Below are 14,901 nucleotides of genomic sequence, written 5' to 3'. Positions count from 1 at the left end.
GTATGTATAAAATCATGAGCACTCACATTAGATGAAGACTCCAGTCATTTCAGTGTCCTTATAAACCAGGAGTGGGGAATCTTTTTCCTACTAAGGGCCATTCGATTATTTACAAAATTATTCGCAGGCCATTCAATTGCTTGCAATTTCTGATTGTGGGTTGAAATTAATGTATGCATTCTGTTACGTGCTTACGTACCAAGAAAAAAAGTTAAAAAGGTCTTTCTATTATACAATATTTAGCGTTGTTATTATTCAAAATAATTTGTAATCATTAATATATTTTGTTTTTTACAGTTAATGGAATCAAGGCAATTTTTTGCTGTTCGTTATTTCTCAAATGACCTCGTGGGCTGGGTAAAAACGTCTTGTGGGCCTTATACGGCTCTGAGGCCTGACGTTCCCCACCCCTGTTATAAAAGCTGTTTTATTGCACATGGAGAGGGTCCCCTCATGGGGGCGGCCATGTTATGATCACATAACCAGCCGAATACTACTCGCTTAATCTCAGTAACCACCCTGTTATTTGATACTTTCACTTGGGTATTAAATTAATCATGGCTGACTGTGAATAGTGATTTTCTACAATGGCATCTTTAACTGAAATCTATTGCACTAGAATGATGCTGTATCCATGCCCCTAGTTGTCAGTGTAAGTCCAAGATGACATAAACAAAAAATTATTGAGTGCACCTTTAAGCTTGGATAAGAGAAAGTATTTTAACACAGAAAAATTTACAGACTTCAGCTTTAAATTTGAGAGAATCTTACAAAAAATTTCCAAGATTTGGGCTGGAATACATCGAGAGCGAGGCCGGCTTCCAGATTTTGTGTACTGATGTCTACTTGCAAAGCAACCGGACTCACAAAATCCGGAGTTTCCTTTTGATAAATGAATACAACAAAGTGAGATAATAATTTTTAATATTAAAAAGATACAAATAGCGTATTGATATTCTAAACAATATGAAACTTGCAAAAAGTGGTCAAAACTAACCTGCACATAGACATTATGATCTATACACATTTCCTTCTTAGAGACACTGATAGTTTTCTGGATAAGATGCTCTGAGTTATCAAACTGGGCTCTGGAGTTGTCTCGAGGTGACTGCAGGTCAGCATCCAGGGTCAAATTGTACTTGATATCTGTTTAGAAGAACAGTACAGTTCTGCTCACTTTCGTGGAAATATTTATAAAGACCAGCTTAGCACAGCATGAATTCTCATGCTGGTCCAGGCTGGTTTATGTTGGTTTAGTGCTGGTCTAATGGACCAACATAACCATGCTGTTCATGTATGATGAGAAATCTTTAAATTCATATTGAAATCTCAGACATTTGAATGCAAACTGTGGGATCTTAGGCAAATCTGAGCGCAGTTTAAGACATTGAGATCTCCTCTGAAACTCTAGATGAGTTACATGTGAGATAACTGGGGTCTATTTTTCAGCAGAAACATCTGAGAAGAACGAGACTTAAGCAAAAGCCTCCATTTGATCTCCATTTAATTTATTTCCTACGGGAATGGCAGAACCGCTTTTCTTGATGGTGTCTACACCAAGAAATGGTATCTCCTCTAAAAACTACTCCTTTAATAATAATTTTTAAAAAATCCATCAGCTTTGAGTAAAAGATCTGGTATAGTTATCAGTAAGTGAAGATACTTAAGTTAGTCTTACCTACTGGTCCCAATAATGTTTTGGGTCTGAACGTTGACCTGAAACACACTTTAGCAGTGAAACAGGACACCATCCTTCCACCAAACTGACAGGGTTTACTCAGAATGCTGATCTTCTCAGGGTTAAAGGTGGCCGTTGTTGTGATAGCTGCAACTCCCTTTGACCTGAGATCGGAAATACTGCATAAACATTACAATTTAAGTGACTGATTTACTAGATCTTTAACAACTACACTTCGAGACCCTCACCAGAGTTGCACTACCTTCCCAAACCCTCCGACTGAAACATCAGGGATTGAGTCACCATTCATATCTCCACTGCTATCTAAAGAACGCCCAAAGAACCTGAGAGCCGGGTCCAGTTTGGATCCAAGTATTTTCTAGAAGAACATTAAGACACTGGATTTTAAGACATACTGTAAAAACATTATTTGTTCCACAAGTTAGACCAGCACCAAACCAGCATACTGTAGAAATTCATACAGGTCTAAAATGGTCTTTTCAGCAGGGATATTAATGATGAATATCTGCATCAACAGTGCATTCTACCTGTGAGCTCTGCTTTCTGATGGTTTTTCTGTCTCCATAGTAGATATAAATGGCACCTTGGCCATTGCCTTCCAATGGAGCTCCAACCACCACATCAATGAAGCTGTCCAGATTAATATCTGAAACGGCAGTGATGGCCGTTCCAAACCGAGCGTTCTCCAAAGGTGAGGAACCCTCTAAGATGCCCTGGTTGCTTAAGATGCCCTAAGAACAACATGTGGAAAAAAATCAAGACACTTGTAAACTTTTCAGTTCGTACAAGATGCTCTTTATGTGGATTTTTGCTAAGCTTTACATATGTCTGTGTATGGACAGTAAATCTATATCACCTTGGTAATGTAGAACAGGTAGACTCTCCCAGTTTCAAACTTCTCTTCACTCATGAACATTGGCGCTCCAACCAGCAGCAGATCAGTCATGCCATCAGAATCCACATCAACAGGACAGAGAACGCTGCCAAAATAAGACCCGATCTACAAAACACAGACATATCAATTAGACCTACATTTGCTGGCCCTAAACTACACATTTACATTTACATTTATTCATTTGGCAGACGCTTTTATCCAAAGCGACTTACAAGAGAGGAAAACATAAGCGAATCATCTTAGGAGACAGTGGTATGAAAAGTGCTGTATTACAAAGTATCACTAGCATCATAATAGTATTCAAAACAGAATAAAGTGCAACAGAATTTTTTATTTTTTATTTTTTTGAATGATTGGTTAAGTGCTCATGGAAAAGATGTTTTTAGTCGTTTTTTGAAGACAGAGAGTGAGTCAGCTTCACGGATGGAGTTGGGAAGGTCGTTCCACCAACGTGGTATGATGAAGCTGAAAGTCCGGGAAAGTGTTTTGGTGAAACAAAACACATGAAAACAAAACAAACAGTCATTGGTCACTTTAAATTAAAAGTGGTTCTTGGCCAGAAGAAGTGGACCATACTTTGCTGTATGCTGTTAGTCAAAAGTCTGGTTATGTAAGACTATAGAGAAACAGTGTACCTGCTCTCCTCGCTGTGAATCTACAATGACGGGTTGTCTCTGGTTGTTGATTATGTACACTATAACCTGTCCTCTATGAATGGCACGAGGAGCACCAGCCACATAAAACTCAGATGATCCATCAGTCAAAGTAGTGACAGAGTATCCTGAACATACAACAGGGGAAACAAATCAAACTGAGATAACAAACAAAAATCTATCAAAAACTACAATATCAGGAGTTTTGGAGAAATATGTACTGTAGGTTTGAATAGTAAGATGCATGACCACTTTACTGTATTTGTGCTACTTACAATATGTATGTATTTTGTATTTTGTTAATGAAACAATGTACTTTAAAACTACAATTTATTAGTTGATTCAGGACCACATCCGTCAATTTAATACTTGACTTGAATACTTGTCTTTTATTCACTTGTAGACAATTAAAGTAATTTGTTGGTGTTGGCGGTACGATTCTGTTCAAGGCAAACTCTCCGCCTATCCATATAGCCATACATGGACAGTGCAGCAAATAAAAAATGCCCAAAGGTAACAGAACATTACAGCAACATTATAACAACATTGTTCAATTTTTTTAACATTCTGACAGTGCAGAGTGTTATAATCCTTCATTGCGTAATAGATTAAATAAACAATTAAAAGAACTTCAAATATTGTATATCAAGTTAATGAATCAAGTACAAGGTGCAATGACACATTTAAAGGAATATCCCAGGTTCAACACAAGTTAAGCTCAATCAACAGCATTTGTAGCATAATATTAATTACCAAGAAAATCTATTTCAACTCGTTCCTCCTCTTCTATAATAAAAAAAAAGCAAAAATCTGTGTTACAGTGAGGCACTTACAATGGAAGTGGATGGGGCCAATTTATGAAGGGTTTAAATGCAGAAATGTAAAGCTTATAGTGTTATAAAAGCACTTGCATTAATTCTGTTAAAACTAATGTATTGTTTGAGCTGTAAAGTTGTTTAAATTGTCATTTGTAAAGTCATTTTAGGGTTTTAGGGTTCGTTGACATTACATCGCCATTGCAACGAAGTTGTAAAACTGGCTGTAACTTTATCACACTAAAATCATGTTTACGCACATATTGTTAATGTCTTGTGGCTATACTTTTGAAAAAGTGAGTATTTTAACATTCAGAAATTGGCCCCCATTCACTTCCATTGTAAATGCCTCATTGTAACCTAGATTTTTGCTTTTTTTAAAGAAAAGGCGGGACGAGTCGAAAATAAATTTTTGTGGTAATCAACATTATACCACAAATGCTGTTGATTGAGCTTAACTTGTGTTGAACCTGGAATATTCCTTTATGATAGGAATTCTAAACTGGCAAACAATTGTAGTCTTAGAGCGCAGAACACAAGACAGATTTAGAGAAATCTAAAAAGCAAAGCTGCCATACAAGAGGTGAAGCTGGGGATGGAGGAGGATATGAAGTGCAGCTTGCATCCATGCAATGAAAAGGCAGCTAAGGCAATTAATAAATGGAGGACTTAAATAGGACAGCTCTGATAACCATCTGAAATGTATTGGTAGACGTCATGATCTGCTGAGCGTCAGCTGATTGCAAGCTTGGCTCACGTGACCTGCCTGAACTGACGCTACGCTTGATATTATCCTCTTAAAACAAACTGATGTGTACCGCTGGCTCACCAAGTAATGAACTGTGGTTTCTGTCTTCCAGGATTTTCTCAAAAGCATTTTTTGGGAAAATGTGGGATTCCTGAGCAATTCGATGGACGATGGTCCCACTCCATCCATACGCCCCAACCGCACCGAGCATGATCATGTCCTGTGGAATAATATGACATCCTGTCAAACCTTTTAAAATGCATCTTTAATTTCTTGTCAATGATTGTGGCACATTATAAGGATTATTGGACTGTTCGATCAAATACATGATTCCTGGATAGATACTGTAGATCTCTTATTGGCACCTCATTATTGGTTTGATGTGCACTGAATCCAACTTGGGACATCTCCAATTGAAAATCTTGTCCTTGGCTGGTGCCTAAAATCAAATAAGAAAGAAAATTAATATCCTTAATATAATTTAAAGTAGTAATTTAGGTTAGCAATCTGATGTTGACATTTTCTTATTGGATGAAAAACTGTTAGTCCCTATTCTGAGAAGATGAATGGTTTACCTTCAATGTTAAAGATTCTGTCCCCAAGAGTTCCCGCAATATTAATTAGAGCTTTCTCTGACGACACATTGAACATGTAGTTCTCTGTCGGAGTGCTAGCAATCAATTCAATCTCCTGGATGAATTTTTCAATGTTGGCACTTTCCTTGAGAATCTGTTTGAAATCATAGATGGAAATATTACAAACTATTCGAACCAGTGTTTACAAAATTAGGCACACTTTATCACAATATGCCAATAAATTACTAGAATAATTTTTGTTGCCAAAATGATGCCTTTTGAAACAATGGTGACGTAAATTTAAATCAATATAAACCCTAATTTTCTGTCTGAGTAATAACCAATCCTTTACTAATGTGGTTTATTTGAACAGATTTTTATATGTGCTTTTTTCACATTCACTTACAGCAATGCCAAAGCGAATAATGCCATCTTCGTTACACCTCTTAATGACCTCTTGACCTATATGCCCATCAAAAGACTCTCCATCAGTTACTACTACCATCACCTTAGTGGCACCTGGACGGCCACCATTGTTTGGTAGGAAAGCCACTTTTCTGAAACAATAATAATTGCTACAATTAAGTTAAATTAGCCACACACACAAACAAGTTTGGAGGACATTTAATTATTGTAAAGTTGAATGCAAAGGCCTCACTCCTGAGTGACACAATGTATGGCAATAATTTAAAGTTTGAAGGGCAAAGTGTACCTGACATTGTCAATTGCATCAAAAGTGTGGGTTTCGTCTCCAGTTTTTTGAGGAATGGCAGAAGCCATGGAAATAACTTTTTCTTTGTTTTGGTCAGAACTAAAATGGTTATGAAAGGACCAATTATTTGAATACTGCACAATACTGACCTGAAACAAACAAACAGAAAGCAAATTAAATCAAATGTTCAAATGAATACTCCCAAAGAAAGATACGGATCAGGATCAGACTACTTACTCGAGTTTGATCAGGTCCAATATCAAGATTCTCCAGAAGTTTTATGAGAAAGTTTATGACATCAGGCCAAGGGTATATACTGTTTGATCCATCCAAAACAATGGCAACATCCATTGGCCCGCCGCATGCTGAATGAGAAATGATTAAGAATGACTAACTTACTGTAAGAACATGTGTGTATTGTGTAATTTTTTCAAAAAACATAATGAGAGAATACACATAACTGTGTTCCTACTTTGAAGGGCAGGGGAGAAGGCCGACTTGAGAGAAAACTGTGTTGTCACTTCAGCACAGACACCAGGATAAAAGTACTGACTGCCACAGCTCTGAGCCCACAGAGGACCACATGTCTGAAACACACATATATTTATTCTATTAATATTTTTTTATACATTTCTACAGTTGAATCTATGCCATAGTGTTTTCAGAATCTTAAAATTCTGGTGACTGCGCCCTCTGGTGTTGTTTGGAAAAACAATTGAATGGGTGCACTGATTTATTTTAAGCTTACCATAAATCTGTTACTTTTAGTTACTGGAGTGAGAGTCAGACCCAGACTCATGTTGATGTTGATGCTCTGCACGTCGCCTATGCTGACAGACTCTGTAAAGAAACAAATATGATTTCATGTAGATAGTTAAATAAGCAAAAAATCCTATTATTTTGAAACATTTTAAAGAATCCCTTAAAGTACAGTGACAGTACAATGGTATAGTGATGGTATCTGATGGTAGCACCTTGTAGCACTTTGATGCATACAATACTGAACCAGATAGATAACGTTTGTAAAGACAAACTTTGATGTTGGCTTGACAAAGCCAATACATTACATTAAGACAAACAGGCAACTAGCTAGACAGTCAGAAAGACTATCACACAGATAGATAGATAGATAGATAGATAGATAGATAGATAGATAGATAGATAGAGAGCGAGAGAGAGAGAGAGAGAGAGAGAGAGAGCAACTTAAAGCAGATTAAAGGCATTTTGTGGGTTTGTTTACATTAGAATTTTTGACAGAGTTTGAATTAACGAGCATTCCATTGGTCCACTTGATCGTCCGCTTTGCAAGAAACATTTGTCAACTCAAAAGCAGCCTGATCTCATGAACATTACGTGACCGTGGCATCTTTTACATTTTTGTAAAACGAAATTCCGTTCCTTATAAATAATACATTTCACTGTAGTTTCCCAGTGAAATGTCCAGCGTGGGGCGCCACAAACGAGTGCAATGGTGTTGTAATCAGACAAGGTTTGTTGACAAAGATGAATATTAGATGGAGGTTTAAATTAGTAAAACGTACCTCCCAAACCTTAACCTAATCAACAGTGATCAAAAATCTAATGAGAGGGAGACACAAAACAGACATCCTTACACTTAACCAATGCCTAAACCTAACTGATGGTGTCCAAAAACCAAAGAAAAGTGAAATGAAAAGCACATTTTCTGAAGCAACCAAGTAATTTTGTATCGCTTCATCTAATGTGGCAGTTTGTGCGCTTAGCTGGTCTTGAACTGCAGATTCCTGAATCCAGAGACCAAAACTCAGTGAGGTGAGTTACTGCGGAAGTTAATCACATTGGAATAAGTGTGTATATGTAGGTGAGTCTGTAATACAAGCGTTAAAATGTATTGTTTTTCAAAGGATGTGTGAGTAATAGAGAGAAAAATAAGTGTTTATAAAGTGTTTATGGTTGGTCTATAATCAACCATTGGAGTCGTGATTTGTGTGAAAGTGAATAAAACGGTTGTTGTAGCGCCTCTAGAGTTAATTTCACCAGGAAACTGTGCCGAAACAGAATTCTGAATGCAAAAGTCAGTTTGCAAAAATGTAGTTATACTAATGTTCATTCTATGAGACTAGGTTGTTGAAAAGTCATGTGTGTATGTAGCTTGAAAACTCTAGGAGGAGTTTGTGTCAGAAATTTTGTTCTCGGTTTAGGGATTTAAAAAAAAAAAAAAAAAAAAAAAAACTAAACTAAACAAAGTGTGTAAAATAACAGTATTTTGACTTCTTCAAGCCAACATAATAATACCATATTCATACTGTATTCCGCAATATTTACATGGTACTTACACACCCAAAGTACTTACAATAAAAAACATGGTATACTGTACGTGTCCAAATAAACATGATATTATCTTGGTAACATGGTACTTTTGTGAGTGCCTCATTATGAAATAAAGAGAAATTTACTTTCAAGGTGTAGTTTCTCACAACTGGATCTAGAATCACCAATCTCACACTTGTACACGTCTCCTTTTCTATTTTGTGGGTATCCGCTCCAGGGAGAACCCACCAGCAGCCTGAAGAGCAATAACAGAATTTGTCTGAAGGATCAAATAATAATTAAAGGTAATGCAAACAACTTTTTCATGCTAAAATAATGCCAGTGTTTGAGTTGACTAAGCCGACTACAGCACAAGCCATATGATTCTCTTGCTGTACTAAAAATATCATTATTTATGGTTAACTCAGGATGATAAAGACAGGTCTGTGTATGAACATATTGTGAGCATTAGACTTAAGTATCCTCCAGAGCCAAAATCAGATCTTTTTTTTTTTTTCACTACAATACAGTACTTCTTTGTATATGTGCACTTTTTCCAATTCCCTTATTATTATTATTCATTTTATTTTATCATCGTTGTATTTTATCATTTTGTATAGTCTATCATTGTATACAATCTAAGAGTGAAAACAGTGGCCTAACTAACATGTTTTAAACCATATGGCTCGAATACATATCTTACAATTTTCCTTGATCATTGCTTAATTGCTGTACAGTGTAACCGAATTCTTCGAGCGCAGGACCTGAGAAGATTTTAGCACCTGCTGTCCCCACATTAAACCCCTGAGTTTGAGCAATGTAGAAACCTATGGGGAAAAAAATTCTCAGGTTTTATTCATTGTAAACTTTGTTGTGTTTCAGATTAATTTCACATTTTTGCTTGTCAAAGTTTAAAAACTTAGTTGAAGAAACACTGGTAAAACCTTTTAAAAAATAGTGACAAGTGTTCAAGTGAGAACCCAACCCTTTTTAGACTTTACCCTAAACACACCCTCAAACTTATAATAAGGTAGTAGGGGTCTAACACCACACAGATTTATCATGTACACCTTTATAGTTAATTTACAAGATCGATGAGCAGATGTGTGACTAGCCTAGAGTCATTGTCATAAATTCTTCATTTGCTGCAGTTTGAGAATGTAAGACAAGTCTGTCCACTCCAGATAACCCACACACATAAAACTATTCTCTTTTTTTATGACTTCATGAAGATTACTATCAAGAATTACTGTATACATATTGTATATATTTAAAAACTTTGACAAAACAACAAGAGTACTCACTCTGCAATAAAAGTAGTATCACAGCTTTTTCCATTTTGTCCATGCTGGGAGAGATAGTTAACAAAGAAGAGCAGATACTGATGTCTGCAGTCTCACAGTCTTAATGAAACAACCTGAGTTACCACATGGCTCAGGGTTAAAATTGCTATGACAGGATGTGATGTCATTCCAGTGCTTTGGCAGACTTGTATCTGCCTTTGATGATGGCATTACAAAATGCAAACAACTGACCATAACAGGAAACTCTCTTTAGGGTTTATGTGTTTGCACATGTTATCCCAATTAATCTGGTAATCCGGACAAAATTGTGTAATATAAAATATGGAATTGAAAAAATTTCTTTAATAGCACAATTTAGGAAAAATCTTTCTCATAAGGAAAAAAGAGAGGAGTAATAAGTAAAATCAAGAGGGTAAGAAAAGACACTTAGATGTGCACACTTCTGATTTTATAACAGACAAATAAGACAAACATAGTGGAGTTAGCAAGATACATAAAGGAGAAGCTTTTATTTTACACAAATAATGCAAATAAAGGATAATCGTGATAACAGATTTCTGGCATAAATGTTAAGACACAGTATACACAGGTGTGTCTAGTCCTACCTGTATACGGCTAGGGTCTGTATTTTCATACACTCCTATTGGCCGAACCATGAGCCTGGGCATGGACAGGTGGACAGAGGGGTGGATTTAAAAGGACTGAGGAAAGATTGCTCTCTCACACTGTTAGTCATAGACATGAGTATGTCCATTGTAGACCATGACACACACACACACACATGCAAACAATGATAAAGCCAGTCCTAGAGTGATTTTATCTCCCAGACCGAGATGTAACTGAGAAGTTTATCTCACTGTCATAGTTTCAAAGCAAACAGGAAATACTTAAGATATACTCTAAAACACTAGCTCTGTTTGTACAGAATTCAGAAATTCAACTACAAGGTTCCACACTTTACAGGGGATTATCATGACACTTATGTAATTAGGAAAAGTTCAGCAGAATAAGGAAAATTCTGTCATTATTTACCCGCCTCATGTTGTTCCAAACCTGTATGACTTTTTTTTTCTGCAGAACACGCTGATAACATTAAACCTCATTTACTCATGACATTGGTCACAAGACGCACAAGAACCAATGAGATTTGATGTTACTGATGTGTCACATTATCTGATATAGGCTGTGTATACATGAGTTTAATTGACAGTGAATAACAACTTTAATTTTGTTCTGTACATCATACAAAACAAACAATTTGTATGCTGGGATTGTGTATATAGCAGGATATTGTATAATCGTTACTAATCCATTAAATAAGATTAATTTGTTTGTTAATTTGTGGCAGTTCACTGAACACTAATATTTTAGAAAATTATGCACTTGTCTTTAGAAACACTTATCATTAATAATATTTATCAAGATATTTTTATTTGATTCAGTAATTTGAGAGATGATTGTACATAGTTGTCTGTGTTATTATGCATGGGATTTTAAATTACAGCAGTATATTCTTGTATAAATAAACACTCACACCTCTCTTGAATTGTCTAAATTACAAAATAAGCATTTATTGTTCTGCACGTTTTCTGGACAATATGTACAATGCTTTTTACATCCATGCTGAAGAAAGTATGTACAATATAAAACATCAGTGCATTACACAGAAACTTCAGAGCAGAGTGTCTGACAGGTACCCAAGACATTTGAGAGTGAGGCATCATTATCCTATCATTAACTTTTTTTTTTAAATGTATATGCTCGAAACATGAATGCTGATGGTCATTATCTTATATATGGTATAACAGAATCAAATTATTCAAAAATGAAACAAAACATATGTAAACGGTTATACAAATTTGACAGTGTATGTTAAAGTTAACAATAGGTAATACAGTGACAAATATGAAGAGGAAATAATCATTCTTTGGAGCATCGTGAGCCTGCAGAACATTGTTCTGATCTTTGCATGCCTTTGTATGCATTTCCTTGTTCTTTTTTCTAATAGAAATCACCATTCATTTATTTTTTACAATATTTGAATGTTTAATGAAACTTATATTTAATTAGATTAGAGAAGCAGAGTTTGAAACTCTAACCATTCACTTAGTGTTTTTGACATCATTCTGTTAATGTCACGTTCTTGGCAACCTCAGCCCAACTACCAGCAAAAATAGGAATGTTAAAAACAAACAAACAGAAAACAACTACAAACTTGAAAAAAAAAAAAAGAGGAAACAACTACTGTATGAATTTCCATTGATGATTCCATTGCAACATGCAAACAGACCAAAAGAAACTTGTCGATGTAATTTGTGCTGAACAAATGCCTACAATGTACCTTTGAAAAATTTCAGCCTAAATTTGGAACGTAAAAAGAGAACTGATCTTATATTTATTTTTGGAGTAAAATGACAGACAGACAGCAGTTAGATGTTACAAAAATTATGTTGCACCCACCCAAAAAACAATAACTCGGAATTGCTACATTGCTTCTGTTTGGTTTAACAACTTAAATCTTTGGTTTAATGCATCATTAATGAACATGTAATTAAATGTATTAAGACACAGTTTCACTTAAATGTGTAACATAGCATTGTAAAGAAAGAGTTCTCCTTCCTATTCATAGACCCAGTGCATCACAAATTAAGGCACTCATAAAGTATATGCATCCTGCATGTCTCATTGCACCCTTTACAATATGAGTAATTCAGTCTAATGTTTTGCACTGTACATTATTTAACTGCATCTGTGTACTCTGTGTTCAGTGTTTCTGTTGTTTTGCACTGCATTTCCCCTTTGGGATCATAAACATTTATCCATATATTTAAAGGATTGGTTCACCCAAAAATGAAAATTCTGTCAGCATTTACACAACCACATGTTGTTCCAAACCTGTATGATTTCCTTTCTTCTGTGGAATACAAATGGAGAAATTATGAAAAATGTTCAGGCTGCTCTTTTCCATACAATGAAATGATATAAGTGATCAGGGACTGTAAAGCGCCCAAAAGAATATATATATATATATATATATATATATATATATATATATATATATATATATATATATATATATATATATATATATGAATGGAAAAGAACATTCTGAACATTCTTAAAATGTTCACATTTTGTGTTCCAAGGAAGAGAAAAAATCATACAGGTTGGGAACAATATGAGGGTGAGTAAATGATTACAAAATTGTCCTTTTTGTGGGTGAACTTACTCTTTAACATATATTTTAAGTAATTGTATTTCTGATATTTACATATGGCAAGAACTTGTCAAGACAATAACTGTCCAATTTTATGATTCCAGACATTGTAACGACATTGTAACAATCTGGAATACCTGAGAAACGTTGCATGAAAAGGTCAGGAAACAAGCCAGGAGTTATTCTGAACACAAATAAAGCAATAACTTTGATAAAGCCATTAATTTATAATTAAAGTGATATTGCAAACATGCATTTATATACATTTAAAGCTTTACATTTACAATACAAACAAATCTTTTCCTCTTCATTCTCGGATGAAGACAAAAAGCGTGAAAAACGTCAGTGAACAAAAATAAATGTGCCAATATTCAAAAGCCCACGGAAAAAAAAAAAAGAAAAAAGCTTTGATCTAAAAAAAACATCAATGTGCAGTGCTTTATACAGTATAAAAAAGCTCTAAAACTTAGTTATTGGAATAGATCTCTATATATAAACCTGTTACTCATAAGAGTGTAAGGTTCTGATTACAAGACTGTAGATCACTGCAGGGACTTTCATATGTAATGCCAGGATAGGCATGAGCTTTGCTGTGCTGATGATGAATGCTGTAGGAGGGTTGTGGAGGAGGGTAAATTTTTTTTAGGCTGGTGGGAGGTTCAGTTTTCAACAAAAGCTTGAAAACTGAAAAAGATGGGCAAAGCTTTCATGGTTTGGCAAAATGTCCACCACCAATCTTGTGGTGCTTCAGAGGTTCATTGATTTCATATACAATTCAATTCAGTTAAAGTTTAGCGTGAGCATGAGAAGATAAATCAATGAGTCAAGCCAAGCGCTGGGTGAAGGATCTTTGGTAAGCCCAGATGTTCTACCTGACTTTGGTTCTAGAATGTGATCTCGATGACCTTGGCTATGTGTAGTATGAGTTGACCTGAGGGACAGGGGCAACAGAACTGTACTCAATCAGAATCCTTCATATCCTCCTTCATGTCTTCAACTGATTTTCTCTTGAAGAATCCAGCCTGGAAGAGAACAGACATTCGAAGTCACACTGCAGTTTGAACTCCTTGAGCACTCTGAACTAACAGACACCATTATTTTTCTTGATTGTTCTAGCATATGTGCAGCATTGCATGTGCAGGACAAAGAGGGTGAGCTAACCAGTGTTGGAGTAGTTAACTAAAAGTAGCGACGCTACTACCTTAACAACATTTTTCAGAAATGTGACAGTAGCTCAGCTATTTTCACAATAGTGTAGCTTTCTCAGTAATAAACTACATTTTCATAATCAAACACACTCACCTACAGTAAACCGTCCTCATTCTCATATGTAGCGCAGCTGGGGAATCCAAATCATTTAATTGAAACAGTTCTTTCAGACATATCATGTAAATGAACTGGTTAAAATACACTATTCCCTTACATTTAATGTTGGGAATTCCGATTCATTTTAGTGAGTCAGTCCTTTCGAACAGTTCATGTAATTGTTCAAGTTCACATAATTGATTTGCTGATTCACTTAAGCTTTGTGCAGCCGTAAAATGATTTTGCCTTCTTTTCTTTGATAAGTGAACTATCTAGTTAATTGCTGCTGTTTATCACTATATTTCCATCCAGATATAAATTATAGGGTTTTTCAAGTTTTTTTAGTTTATATTAAGTATAAATTTATGTTATGTTTAATGTTGTCACCCTGTTTGTTTAACCCTTACGAAAATGAACCATGTCTTTACCATAGTTATATTGTAGTAATATTGACTGCAATAACCAAGGGTTTTGGAGATAACCATGATTTGATACAATTAACAATGGTTTCACTACAGTAATATTGTTGTATCTACATATAAACCATGATTTTACTATAGTAATATTGTAGCAACCATTTCTGTAGTAACCGTTTTGAGGTTACTTTGTTTTTACTAAAAAAACAATATTTGTCACTCACTCAACGTTGTGTCGATGTAGTGTCACTAGGGTTCGGACTTGGAAGCCCC

General features: G+C 35.4%; 2 protein-coding genes across 3 annotated transcripts in view; both read right to left on the bottom strand.

Annotated features, from left to right (window-relative positions):
* LOC127432851 (integrin alpha-2) overlaps positions 1–9,788 on the bottom strand; it is a 30,890-nt gene extending 21,102 nt beyond the window's left edge. For both annotated transcript variants that reach the window (XR_007895803.1, XM_051684310.1), the window contains exons 1-18: positions 9,691–9,788; positions 9,090–9,213; positions 8,533–8,642; positions 6,846–6,937; positions 6,570–6,684; positions 6,335–6,462; positions 6,098–6,246; positions 5,792–5,942; positions 5,386–5,539; positions 5,176–5,249; positions 4,892–5,030; positions 3,230–3,375; positions 2,556–2,699; positions 2,227–2,430; positions 1,927–2,057; positions 1,679–1,842; positions 998–1,146; positions 772–882 (exon numbers count right to left, since the gene is read on the bottom strand). Coding sequence is in view for 1 of the 2 variants with exons in the window: in XM_051684310.1 (XP_051540270.1) it covers positions 772–882; positions 998–1,146; positions 1,679–1,842; positions 1,927–2,057; positions 2,227–2,430; positions 2,556–2,699; positions 3,230–3,375; positions 4,892–5,030; positions 5,176–5,249; positions 5,386–5,539; positions 5,792–5,942; positions 6,098–6,246; positions 6,335–6,462; positions 6,570–6,684; positions 6,846–6,937; positions 8,533–8,642; positions 9,090–9,213; positions 9,691–9,733 (2,328 nt within the window). In the remaining variant the exon portion in view is untranslated. The remainder of the gene's footprint in view (positions 1–771; positions 883–997; positions 1,147–1,678; positions 1,843–1,926; positions 2,058–2,226; positions 2,431–2,555; positions 2,700–3,229; positions 3,376–4,891; positions 5,031–5,175; positions 5,250–5,385; positions 5,540–5,791; positions 5,943–6,097; positions 6,247–6,334; positions 6,463–6,569; positions 6,685–6,845; positions 6,938–8,532; positions 8,643–9,089; positions 9,214–9,690) is intronic.
* A 2,987-nt stretch (positions 9,789–12,775) lies between these two features.
* Positions 12,776–14,901, bottom strand: part of LOC127432734 (integrin alpha-1-like) — an 81,029-nt gene continuing 78,903 nt past the window's right edge. The window contains exon 31 of the mRNA XM_051684114.1: positions 12,776–13,929. Coding sequence (XP_051540074.1) covers positions 13,867–13,929 — 63 coding nt within the window. The 3' untranslated portion in view covers positions 12,776–13,866. The remainder of the gene's footprint in view (positions 13,930–14,901) is intronic.

Source organism: Myxocyprinus asiaticus, chromosome 42, assembly GCF_019703515.2.
Source record: "Myxocyprinus asiaticus isolate MX2 ecotype Aquarium Trade chromosome 42, UBuf_Myxa_2, whole genome shotgun sequence".
Taxonomy (NCBI): Eukaryota; Metazoa; Chordata; class Actinopteri; order Cypriniformes; family Catostomidae; genus Myxocyprinus; species Myxocyprinus asiaticus.
The sequence above is the reverse complement of the archived record's forward strand: the minus strand, read 5'-3'. Positions and strand labels throughout refer to the sequence as shown.